Genomic DNA, 13,284 nt, shown 5'->3' with positions numbered 1-13,284 from the left:
GAGGCTGTGCGCTTGTGATATCATGGTGCAATATTGCGATACTGCATCTTTTAAAGCATTTCTCTTTCTTCTATACTACACTTAATTCAAAGCAATTATTTCACTGTGCTTCCATGCATGAAAGGAAATGATGTACTACTTAACAACTCCAACCACAGAGCAAGGCGATGCTGTGCTGGAAAAAAGATAAAAACTCTGATAAGGGGAAAAAGGGGGGAAAGATAAAAACTTTTGCATAATGCAATAATTCTGATTATGTTGCCTGAAACCCTTCACCTCAGCTCAGATGACCGTACAGATCCTGAAGATCAAAACAAAGGGCCAAACACCGAGCCTTTCCGACATTAACTTAGTCAAGATGCTGTGATTGACAAAGCACAGACCTGCTACAGCCGGTCTGCAGAGGCTCGGATCAATACTGGAGGAGTACTTCATTTTGCAGAAATATTGTAAACCAAGCAACATAAAATATTTCAGGGTATGTAAAAAGGAATGCAAACGTCCACAAACAAACAAAACAAGTTGTCCCCTCACTGTATATCCTTCCTTCCCTACTAAACCAGACCCAGACTTCTGCCAGATGAGCCAGCACAAGCAGATCAAACGTTTAATGCAGCATTTGTTAGAACAGAACAGAGTATTTCAGTTGGAAGGGATGTACAATGACCATGTACTTGAACGGTCTGACCACTTCAGAGCTGACCGAGGCACTGCAAGGGCATTGTCCAAATACATCTGAACACAGACAGGCTTGGGGCATCGATCACCTCTCTGAGAAGCCTGTTCCACCATTTGACCACCCTCTCTGCAAAAAAATGTTTCCTAATGTCAAGTCAGTTATCGAAAGGCTATGATCATAAAGAAAATGGTGAATTTTAGGTGACTCATATACTTAAAGTTTCCTCTCTAGGGCCTACTATCTATTTTGACTCAGGCTCAGTATGTCACTGTCTTCGATTTTTATAATAAAAATATTATTTTAATTGTCAAATTAAAAAATGATACAATTAAAATTATGCTACAATTCAAGCTAAGCAAAGCAGAAACCAGGAAAAAAACTACTGATTTATGTAGTTTTGATTTAGAAACTATTCCCGGCTCCCTGCAGTTTTCCGTGCTACATGTTTGGACAGAATTTACTTACAGAGTAGACATAATGTATAGGGTTTTCAGATGGGAGAAAACTGCCACCAGCAAATTCCAGAACATACCCATAAGGGAAAAGAGGCCTGAACGACAAGACTTTCTTAAAGATTATTTGAAAGGAATCTGCTCTGGTTCTTATCCGCTCCTCATTACTTGGCAGCTGAGACCCTTCTATGACAGTGAAAAAAACAGCATCTAGTGCCCCTATCTTTAAAAGTAAGCCCAGATGCTCAAAAGAAACCTGTTTTAAGGAAGGATGTTGACAGCTGAGGCAGCAAATGAAGTAAGGATCTTTATCTCAGTGCATTGCTTCATCTGAAGTCCTAAATTTCTCTTATCATTCAAATATCTGATAAGATTGGGGATATGGCTGAAAAGAGCCTAGGAAAAACTTTTGAAAAAAAAAAAAAAAAAAGCTTTTATTTGTATTACACAGGCATAGGTGTCCTTCTAATAGAAAAATTGGTTTTAAACTTCACATTTACTTGATGTGAACCATGAAGGAAAGACAAGACATAAATGGCTCATATGCTGACCATTTCAATTTGCTTCAGGCCAAGCATTCTTTAACCTACCACAGATTTCTGGCTCATCATGTACAGCTGTGGGAGCTGCATGAGTATCTCTGCAGACACATCTTTGTCCAAGACACCATAAATGATGGGTGGCACCGATGTAAAAAGGAGATTGAAAAGGATCAAGATCCAGTAGTCAGTCATTGATGTGCCTGAAAACCCACAGAAGAACTGGTACCAGAACAGCAGGTTCACGTAGGTCTGAAAAGTCAAAGGTGACATGATACAATGTTACCCATAGACAAGTGTTTTAAAAGCCAGTAGGAAAACAGGCAGATCTTAGGTCTGGTTACAGTAACCTGTGGAAAATTAAGTATAAATGCTGTGCAGTTCATTCCAATTCCACACTTTGAAATTATATTTGACTAGCACACAGCCTTACGTTTCAAAACTAGACATGACTTGTTCGGATAGTCATGCTGCCACCACATTAGTAATGCCTGTTACTCACTGTTTAATCAAATGAGATAATGGCTTTGAGTGGGGAAGTCAATCCAAGGAATAAGAGTCTCTGCAGACATAAATGGGAAACTGAATTGTTTGACGTATGCTTTTTGTGTCTTTTTGACCCCATTCACAACAGTGAAATAAAAAAGAATATAAAGCCCCGCTAAACCTTTCAGTGCTCTCAAATACACAAACTGTGACCTTCCTGTGATGGGGCAGCTACATACCACATTCTTATAGAAGAAGTAAAGCACCATGTTAGTAAGTCTGGTGTAACACCAATGACCATGGACAAGCAGCAGCTTCCTGAGGTGTCTAAACTGAGAGATTGCAAAGTCACTTGCCATCACAGCCTGCAACACACATGAAGGAAAGGATACGTTATATTCAAACTGTTAAAGATAAGCTTCAGACACTGCCAAGTAAGCAACTTACCTACCCCTGGAAATTCTTATTTTCTTATTTTTTTTATACATAGTGCTTATGGCGTTACCCTCACTCAGATCTGTGCCCCTCCATACGATGTTTTACAGTAATGTGCACAGCTCAGCCCAACACAACCTAGGCAGGACCGTGGCTGCCTACTATTCCCACACAACTGCACACAAATCACTGATGCTTAGGGCTGCTTGGTTCCTGGCAGGACTGGAGTAAAAGGGAGTGTGGTGACAGGCAGCAAGCTCTGGTTTTTGTTCGGAGTGTGAACAAACAGCATTCAGCTTCTGAGTGCTCCTCAGAGAGCAGTAAAGCCTGGATGTGGGCTCAGGTTGCGAACTCTTGCTTGTGTATGGTAATGGACTGTGGAGCCACTGGGCCCCCAGGGTAAATTCTGAACTGATTTAAAATGGAATCTGATGTCATTTGCAGCTGTCTTTGTATACACTACCTGCATGCCTTCTTGGCCCGATATTCCCACTCCAGTGTCAGCCACCTGGATCATACTGACATCATTGGCACCATCACCTACAGAGAAAAAAAGAGGAAAAATCAAAACTACCCTCTCTCTTATTTGGCAACCTGGAGGCAAACTTTGCTGGGTATCACGTCACCACAGAGGTGGCAGAAACAGACGAATATAAAAGAACACAAGAGTTCAGAGAAAAGCGTTTTTATGGCCAACAGTGCAGCCTATGGAAAACCCTAGAGAAAGCAGGATTAGTAAATGGAAGGCCCGACTGAACTGCGCTGTGTTCTCCAAATGGCTATCAGCTGTTCCTTTTGCCAGAATTTAGTTGGTATGCTGGAACAGAAAATATGGGTGTTCTAAATCACAGTCATCTCCTTTCTCCCTCTCTACTTTGGTGGGGCTGTGATGGAGAATGACTGCAGAAACCCCCTTACTTGCTCCTTTGGACATGTTATGTAAGACACTGCACAACTACTACTGTTCTTGTTGCTTTAGCTTACCATAAGTAAGTTTATGGACTACATCTGCTAGTTCAGAAGACTAACATCATCTTATGTCAGAGACAACCACGATTCAAAGGATTATCTTCCTTATCAAGTATATTTTGTAGCAGACATGAACAAAAATATAGAGAAGGAACGGGCTGCTGCTTCTTTTCAGAGAGAACATAACCACAGGACTCACCTACAGCTAATGTCACTGCCTTTAGCTTATTTCGCACCAGTCTGACCAGGACACTCTTCTGCAGTGGTGTGGCTCGGCAGCAGACCACAGCCCGACACTTCTCTGTGAGTTCCAAGAAAATACTCTGTATGCTGTCATGAAGGACATGCTCTAAAGTTCTCCCATCAATAACCAGGCCTGCACCAAACCCTGGAGCTTGGGTGGTGGGACTTGTAGAGACATTCCCAAGTTTCTGACTGGTTTTTTTTTTGGCAGAAGTATTCTTCTGGATGCCTTCTAAGATCTTGTTCATCACCAAGGCACAGGCATCCTAATTAAAGAAAAAAAAAAAGGCTACTAAAATACTGTTTCTGTTCTGGTTTCCTTTTCAATTTATTAAATACATATGGAGAAAAAGGAAAATGTTGCCTTTATGTAGCATTTCACTTGAATCCAGAAAGCCTCAGACATAAGGCTGAATAACCCTTTAAAATCACAAAGGATGCAGTCTGTTGCTAATAAAAGGGCCTGTGATTTAAGTTTACTTAAGTAGATTTGCTTAGTTCTTGTACTAGGAGAAGGGAAAAAAAATGAGGCACATGAAAGATGTTCACAGACTAGCAGAAAACCCAACCATTAAGGATTCTGTAATATAAATACAGCTTTAACAGAACATTTCTGCTCTCTACATTTCTTTTGTCTGGCATGCAAAACCAAAAATGCATTTCAAATCGGATTATAGGTGAGCTGCAATGAATTCCTGAAGAACTGGCCTTGTGAATTTTTTTTTGTTAGAATCAATATAGGATGCCCAAAAGATTCTTGATATTAATATATGTAATACATGTGCTATACAGAAAAAAATTACATATTCTTAAATCTTATTATTTTACTTTGAAATGCAACAGTACCAAATCCTGTCTATTTTTTATTTCAAAGTCCAGTTATAGGTAGGATGAACACTTTGCAACAGGGGCTTAGTTCTCACTGTTAAGTTCCCTAGTAGGGAAAAAAAAGAAAAAGTTAGTGAAAATAAGACCCCAAACTTTCCTCAAACACAACTGGACTAAAAATCCTTTCTTTTTCACTTTATTTTCCTCACAGTTACCACTTGCCACACAATCTTCTATGGCACATGCAAACTGAATTTCTAAAGTAACATGTAAGCAGCCAAAAAAGGAAAATGAAAGTTCTTTGAAAAATCCTCCAGTCCTTTGGAGAAGCCTCAGATTTCATGTCTCTGCTCTGAGGAGGGACATTGCATATGTTGGCTTCACCAGTCACAGTTAGTGATCTCTCTCTTAAGAAACCCAAAATTGATAAAAATCAAGATTTGAAAAACAGATGGTTATAAGCATCCGCAAGAGGACACAATGATCAAAAAGCATTAAACTGGCCACACAGAACAGCAGCATTTTTAACCAGTCTTTATCATATGACTCAGCTACTGGGTGGTGGGGAGAAGGTGGCTTTTGCTCTGATAGAAGTGCGGGCAGATTAGTTTTCTTGAATAGTGTGCAATGTACTTTAATGAGACAGTTCCTTGTACATTTATGCCAGACAAGCAGGGCTGAGGGAATATATTACACAAAGCAGCATAAAACTTAACCCAACAGAACTTGCATGATGGTAATTCTTATATTGCTGAAGTGCTGTAACTCACAGCCGTTTGAAAGCTCTAACAACATAGAATCACAGAACTGTTTAGGTTGGAAAAAGCCTTTAAGATCTAGCACTAGATCTTAAACCTAATATGAACTAACCTAGCACTTCCAAGTCCACCACTACACCATGTCCCTAAGCGCCACAGCTACACATCTTTTAAAACACCTCCAGGGATAGCAACACAACCACTTCCCTGTTCCAAAGCTTGACAACCGTTTTGGTTGAAGTAATTCTTCCTTCCTTCCTTTCCAATCTAAACTTTCCCTGGTGCAACCTGAGGGCATGTCAACTTTCTAACCTACCACAAAGTGAAACTAAATAGTCCACTCAATTGAGATAATTAATCATCATTTAGGGACTGTATATTAAGAAACAGATGTTACATACGTGTAAAGGATTTCACATTTTACCCACAAGGAAGCAAACAATCGGTTTTCTAGTATTTTCATCTTCCAAGAAATCATGCTGTCTTTGGTCAGTTGGAAAAGCAGAGAGCATTTTGTTTTTCCTTACTGCCCTGTGATACAGCCTGACTGATTTTTCCAGCAGAGAAACATATAATTTGAAGAAAAGTGTAATTTTCCACTCACCCTACTCTGTGATTTGAGAGTGAAGATCCTGTCATCTGGTTCCAGCAGTTTACAAGCATAGGCAATGCTGACAGCTGTCTCTCTCTTGTCACCTGTCAGCATCCATATTTTTATTCCTGCTTTCCGTAATGCCTGTATTGTGTCTGGAACACCCTCCTGCAGGCGATCTTCAATGCCAGTGGCACCTTCGTTCAGAGAAGCAGAAGGATTAGTACTGCTGTGATTTTCACAACCAAAATGCTGCAAGAATGACAGGACGAGATGGTCCTTTGCGTGTACCTACATCCCAAAACAGACAGCCTACGGGACACGCTTGGGAATTTCTCACTTCCACATCTTTCTGTCCCAGAGCCCATGACATGAAGACTGTTGAAACATACTTTATTACAGCCTAAGGGGCCTCTAACTTTTCACAACGCCTTATTAAGCCAACTTTTCTCATTCTCATGGCCATTTCATCCCATGGTGGTTGTACAACTCCCAGGCTTCTCATGACAAATATACTTCATTATTCCCACTCCCTCCTATCTCAGATTACCCCAGTCTTCTTTCATGTATCACCTTGATCCTTTCTGTCTCAAGGCCCACTTCTCCTCCTTATTCTCAACTCTGCTCCAAGCTGAATTCGCTGTACCTCTTGCCCCAAGGCCCCACCTTTTCCACACTAAAGTCCCCTCTTCTTATATCTTATTTTCGCACACTGCTACAAAGATCAAATTCATCATCAGGTTTCTCAATTACTCATCACTGCAGTACATCCTGTCCTAGGTCCTTTCAATTCATAGCACTGAACGATGTGTTTTGCCCTTCCTCCTGCCTGCACTGCCCCCCCCGACATACTCCCCCACAGGGAGGAAATACCTGCTCGACCATCCCCACCCCGCTTAGTCGTTACCGAAAGACTTTCAACAAAAAAATTGAGACTTTAACACAGATTATCGTCTTCTCTGGTGTGCGCAACAGGCAGACCTGTGTCCCTAAAACCAGCTTAAAAAAATCTTCTATTCTGGTCACACTGAGGTAACACAACATCAGCATAAAGTAGAACATCTCTGAAAAGCTGCAGTGCCAGTGATCTACTACAATACAGGACATTGTCAAGGCTTTTTCACAACACAAATGGTACTAAATCATAACCAAGCCACATGGTTTGGCCTGTGGGATTCTCAGGCTAAGAGTTTCTTGGAATTAAATTTCAGCCAGTTGCAGCTAGGTTCATTCTGAAAGCCAAATGCAAAAATTCAAACCAGTGTTTTCCCTTCTAGCATGTTTCTGGTGTGGGACTCTAATTAGCAATTTACATATAAAGCACTGACTGTCATATGGGGATAGAAGCAGACTTCTGACACTACCGCAATTTTTTTTCAATAAAGCAACTGCCAACATTGCACAGAGCTCATTGCCTCTGGTCACCGGGAGGATGAAAACCTCCAGATCCCTGCTCCGCACTGCCTCCATTTTGATGCAAGCCAACAGAAGAGGCAGGAAGGAAGATGCTGGGATCTACTTGATGCAAGCTTCTTTGAGAGACACTTCCAGGCATTGAGGGAAGAGAGAAAAATGTTGTTTCAGCTTGGACACTCTATATACTTATATACTCCTTCTGAAGTACTTGCTCAGTTTGTAATACAACAGAAGCCAGCTTCAACATGTATCCTGCTGAGATCCAGAGCTGTGCTTTCTTAGGTACTGCACGTTAGGACTATTCTTTCCAGAAACAGATTTCCATTCAAATAAAGGCCTGAGGCTTTATATATATTCATACGGATTTTATACCTGCCTGTGCAGTGGACTACAAACCACTGCTGTCCTCCATGATTCTGGCAATACTGAGATGATTTGAATTTTTGCTTGTTGTTCTTTGAGGACAAAGTCTTCCATTTCTCAGTCCTAAGAGGACAGTCAAAGTTACAGCTGCAGCTACAACAGGTAACGTTTATTAAGAAAGCAAAGGAAGGCTCAAAGAGGCAGAACGAGAGGTGCTGTAATGACTTCTACTCTGTAGATCACAATGTACATATGGCCCCAGGCAGAGCTAACTAAGCTAGCAGAGGCACTGAAAACAAGCATCTTGGTAGTATGAAGCCATTTATCCTTCTTATTCTCACTCCCATTTAATGTTAGGGCGAACCCATATTGCTTACTGTCTTAACAGAGACACGAGACAAAAAAATGCCTTGGCCTGGAGGACAGCAGTCTCCACAGCAACTAGACTTGCCTCTGCTGACTCCAGTACAAACGGGTACCTGTATAAGCCACTCGTCCCTTAAAACTACAGTAGCACTGCTCCGTCTTCTCTCTAGAAACTGAAGCCAGTAATCCCAGAATTCCTTTTAGTATCAAAGTTTATGGCATTTTTTCTGATCAGATGTGGCACAAAATAAGGGAAGTAACACCTTTCCACGTAACAGGATTTGTCCCTCTTCACCTATAGCATAAGCTGCCTTTACCACCAGAGTCACTTTGTTTTCCAAGCGTTAATTTGCTGGACAGTCCTCTAGGGCTATTCTCCCAGACTGCCTGCAGTTTACCTTTTAAACATCTACAGTAAACGTCTTTCATTTGGTTTTGGCCTCCCCATTTCTGCACAGAGCAATCACCATCAGAGGAATGGTTCCTGCAAAAGCACACCTAACATTATTATTCTCCATGTTATTACAGTAGAACACAGCACAAGCACGCCTGCTGTGCCACAAATGCAACAATGATGGAAACATGCGCAGAAGTGGGATCCCTGTGAATGTCTGCCCACACAGGTCTGTGAGTTGTTATTACCACTTCACATACTTATTATGACACTTTAAAACTCTAGTTACCACAAAATTAAAAAAAATAAAAAAAGATAAATCAGTAAAACTTTACCCTTTACAAACAACAGAAGAGCACTAGCTGTCTTCAGTGTGTTTTACTAGTACAAACTTACCAGCATGATTTATGAAAATTCAGGAGTGGCAATAAATTCTAGGTCTGTAGAAAGCTATGTGTTACACAAAGTGAGGTTAGCACAGCTCTCTGCAGGTAAATTTCAATTATGAACATCATAAGCAGTTTCCTGGGAGTTAACAGTATTTTATACCTACCGAGCAACGTCAGTTCAGTCTCAAGCCTGACGGCAGATTCAAGCAGCAGCTCCTCCCTATTGTCAATACTCGTTTCCGCTAAAAAATGATGATTTAACCACTCTGCGTATTCTGCATCACTCATCACCTACAGAGGAAGAGAAAACATACGGCATATATCTATATTGTGTTTTCAAAGGCACCTCACAGTTACTTCTGCTGTCCCAGATGTCCATACTGAACCCAGAAGCGCAGCCCCTGGCAGCGCATCACTTAACATGCCACGATTCAGTACAGCATTCATAGTGTAGGATTACTTTGCCGGGCTTCACAAGTCAGATTATCACCAGCACCCTGCAGGTCCCTGGAGCCACCTGACAAATTTCCACTTAGACGGAAGGTAGGTAGGCCAATAAGCACAGTATAACTCTCCTTACCGCTCTTTAATTGCGGCATTGACACAGCCACAGAATCACCGCGCAGCTGTGTACAGTTTGATGACTCTACAGCTACACAGCCTGTACTTTCACTTTGCATAAGGCTTCATAAAGAGGTTTCTTGCCTGTTTCAATCCCTAAGGAATTTTACTTCCGAGCAGCTTTGAATTTAAAATGGAATCTCAAAACATCACTGAAGTTTTTCATCCAAAGCTTCTAACACTACAAACTGTGAAACCCAATAGAACAGGTCTGACTTCATTTGTTTTCTGTGTCTGTAATTCCAGCCAGGGTAAGTTTAACACAAGACAACCTGCTCAGGACTCTTGAAGAAAAAACAGGCTATTTGACACGCCCTGTTTTAGAATTAGGCTATTAATCCTAAATTGACAATAACTATGGCAATCTAACAGAAGTCAGAAATTTATTTGGGTCAACTTACAAATTCCTCCTGAAAGAGCATAAGGATAAACAAAATGTGGCAACAGAAGCATCTGTTTAGAAGTGGTGATGTCTGCTCCATTGATGATACCACTCAGGTTGGTCACAGACTGTACACATTCTTAAAAATACGTATTAAAAGGAATACCTTCTTAGCAATACACAGAGTGCGTAGTCCTCTTCTGGCATAGTCATCCAAATGCTTCTGAGTTCTCTCTTTAATCTCCTTTTGTTCCATTTCTGAACAACTAGTACCTACTATCACACAAAAAGCAAAGAAAGCAAATTAATATATGCATTCTTAAGCTAAATTTAGTGGAAATTTTTGAAGGTCTAACTAAATTTTAAAAATACCAAAATGTCAACAGGTTTTATTTTAACTATGAATGTATCTTCATGTTTGCACAACATACTGTGGCTGTATCTACAGTGGGCATGCAGCGCACCAGTCTGTACAAGCAGTGAGGGGGAACCCATCTGGTACTGATGTATCTTTAGATGTCACTAGTATATCAAAATATTTTTCTAAACCAAAGTTATTTTCTAAAATGTACTGGGCTACAGACACTCAAGCAGCTTTACTGTCACTGGTCTAGTAGGAGAGAGCTAAAAGGGCAGTCGCAGAAAAGCTTTTTTAAAAATAACTGTTACGGAGTGGTCTATTCCGACAGGCATTCAACTCACCTAACTTTGGACATGTAGAAGTTAGGTTCCAAGTCTACCTTGAGAAACAAAGTAAGGAGAGGCACCTCCAGATATGAAATTAACCCCCTAGTAAGACAACAGATTTTGGAGGTACTGTTTCTGCCCCATGGCCTACAGAGTTTTTTTGTCTAGACTTTAGATGGCTATAACACTGGGTAAGTTAAAATCCACCCATGGAATTAGAAATACCCGTCTTCCTCACTGAGATCAGCCAGCCATGGAACATACAAACCAAACTCCTTTTTGCAGAAGCAAGCCTTTAAAAAGAATTCCTTTATGTTACTTTCCAAACTATTAAAAATCAAATCCTTCTGAATTTAAATATATTTAGGGATTTATTTCTAACATACACAGAGAACACTTTACTGCCTTCAGTTAAAAAATTTGCTACAGTGCATAAATAAATTGGCGCTTAAACAACATGGTGCATCCTTCCTGTGGCCCATTCAAAAACGTTTACCCCCGAACAACAGGGCTCAGCAGGAGGCACCACACAACTTTACAGCTATTACTACTCCATCTAGAAACACAGAAATAGTCAAAGGAAAAAAACCCCACAACTCAAAAAACTCTGATAGGTGATACCTGCTACCGATACCTCTCTCCAAAAGCTCAGAAACATTAAAATAGGTAAAGGCTAGAAAGTATCTCATTCTAATAAACAACTCTCACTGTGTAGCAGAAGCCAACTATTCAAGCAGATGCCCTTACTTCATAATTGAAAATACTTCAGTTGGCTTCAAAGGGTCTGCCTAGACAACACTAAATCCTTCGAATAACAGCTGCTTCTTTCCTCTCAGTTCGCACATCAGCACAGAGCACAGACATATCTAGGTGAAAAGCCATACTGCTTTTCTGGGTTCCCTAAAGGAACTATTCACAGATACTAGTTCTGCTTTGGCTGCTTGTCTCTTGTCATGAATCAGGCCATCTGTTCACACTGAAAAATGACAAAGATGAGCAAAGACTTGTAAGTTCTACAGATACCTTCAGATGCAGTTCTCAACAAATCCATCATGACTGAGTCTGCACCTTTTGTGAACACCACCACTTTGTTGGAGACCGGATGCCGAACCACCACGGACATCCTTTTCCGAACTGAATCAAAAGGCAGGATATGCAAAAGCTGAAACGTTAAAGGTCCCAGACCTGTGAAGTCCACAGTTACTTGATCTGGAGTCCTCGACCGTAAAATACATTTATAAGCCCTAGCAGCATGAACCAAGGCAGCTTCATCTGGACTCTCAGCTTCGTAACATATTTTAGGTAGGGGAGACAATTCAATAGATGATGCAGCACCGTTGTGTTCACAGCCAGCAACTACCTTCACTGTATCTAGTTCCTGAGGCACTTTGGAATTTTCTGGGCTGTTAGTATGGTGAGGCTCAGCAGCCCTTTGAGCAGCTCCATTCAAAGCAGGTGAAGCCAGTTTCATTCTGAAAATAGACAGTTTGCGCACAAAACTACTGGGGCTTTCAGACAATGACTCTTTCACACTTGGAGGTGGGGAAGAACTTAGTCTCCGAACTGATAACCTCTGGAACATCTGCCTGATATCCTCAAGTGATTTAATAGGCATCCTACCCAGCGAAGAGTGCCTCATCTGGAACAAAAGAGTTAAAGCATTTATGTTAAATTCTTTATATTTTATTACACTAAAGAAGGACAGTTTACAAACTATGTCTGTACCTTAATGAATGTCATATTTTAAAATTTACTAAGAGTTTGATTGCTTGTATTAAAGATGGCCAGCTCAATTAAACATATAACCATATAAGCATACTAAATAGCTTTTGTAAGACCTTCATTATTCAGACCAAAAGAACTGTAAAAATACTTCAGATGTGAAAAACGTATGCATTCCAGGTCCGATTCATGACTCCATGTAATACTTCTCTCTAGAACTTTTTCAGCAGTGAAACAGTACGACATTATGACCTTTAAAAATTGTGGCAAATGAACTAAACACTTAAATTCTTGTTCTGAATTGGCAAGATACTTGTGAAGAATAAACGAACTCCATACCCCTCACAGTAACTAGCTACAAGTACTGTTAAAAATACAGTACCTTACCAAAAAATTTTAATGCCTGGATTTAAAACAAAAGACAGTTCCCCTCTCATCAATGTTATAAAATAATTGGCATATTGTTACTCAGAACCGTTAGGCAGCTAACAGCTTACAAACAAGGAACAAACCATGCAATGCTGACATTAATTTCTCATTCCTGGTGAAGAGTTACGAATGAGCTACCACCAGGAAGCACGTTCTCCTTGGCCACTGAAAAGCATAAAGACAGACACTGACTTCAGTTCTACTACAACTGCACCTAAGTTTGAATGTCTCCATTCAGTACTACGTAAATAGAAACTAGGAGCGTCCCTTCATCACCTCTCCCTAAGGCAACACTAACACCGAACCCTTTCACTGCCTCAAGCTTTCACTTCATTCCCTAATCATGAACTCAGAAACATCGTGGCACATCACATTGCCCTTCCCAACCTACCTACCTGGTAGATCCTGGAGCTTCTCCCCTGCTAGCAAGTCATCCAGAAATATTATTCCCTAAACAGGCAAGATTTTTTTTTTTCTACGTCACCTTTGAGGAATGGCTGATTAGTAACTGTGAACACAGCTGCCTCATCCACA

General features: G+C 40.7%; 1 protein-coding gene across 6 annotated transcripts in view; it reads right to left on the bottom strand.

The window, feature by feature from the left end:
- ATP10D (ATPase phospholipid transporting 10D (putative)) overlaps positions 1-13,284 on the bottom strand; it is a 63,552-nt gene that overhangs the window by 5,191 nt on the left and 45,077 nt on the right. For 5 of the 6 annotated variants that reach the window (XM_080403850.1, XM_080403851.1, XM_080403852.1 and 2 more), the window contains 8 exons: positions 11,623-12,238; positions 10,079-10,188; positions 9,074-9,200; positions 5,994-6,178; positions 3,760-4,069; positions 3,055-3,131; positions 2,396-2,521; positions 1,722-1,922 (listed from right to left, as the gene is read on the bottom strand). In XM_080403850.1, the coding sequence (XP_080259976.1) occupies positions 1,722-1,922; positions 2,396-2,521; positions 3,055-3,131; positions 3,760-4,069; positions 5,994-6,178; positions 9,074-9,200; positions 10,079-10,188; positions 11,623-12,238 (1,752 nt within the window). The remainder of the gene's footprint in view (positions 1-1,721; positions 1,923-2,395; positions 2,522-3,054; positions 3,132-3,759; positions 4,070-5,993; positions 6,179-9,073; positions 9,201-10,078; positions 10,189-11,622; positions 12,239-13,284) is intronic. The other variant, XM_080403853.1, reaches the window with a different exon arrangement.

The sequence above is a fragment of the Falco punctatus genome (assembly GCF_963210335.1).
Source record: "Falco punctatus genome assembly, chromosome: 1".
Lineage (NCBI taxonomy): Eukaryota > Metazoa > Chordata > Aves > Falconiformes > Falconidae > Falco > Falco punctatus.
Note: the sequence above shows the minus strand (reverse complement) of the source record. Positions and strands in the feature narration are given on the sequence as shown.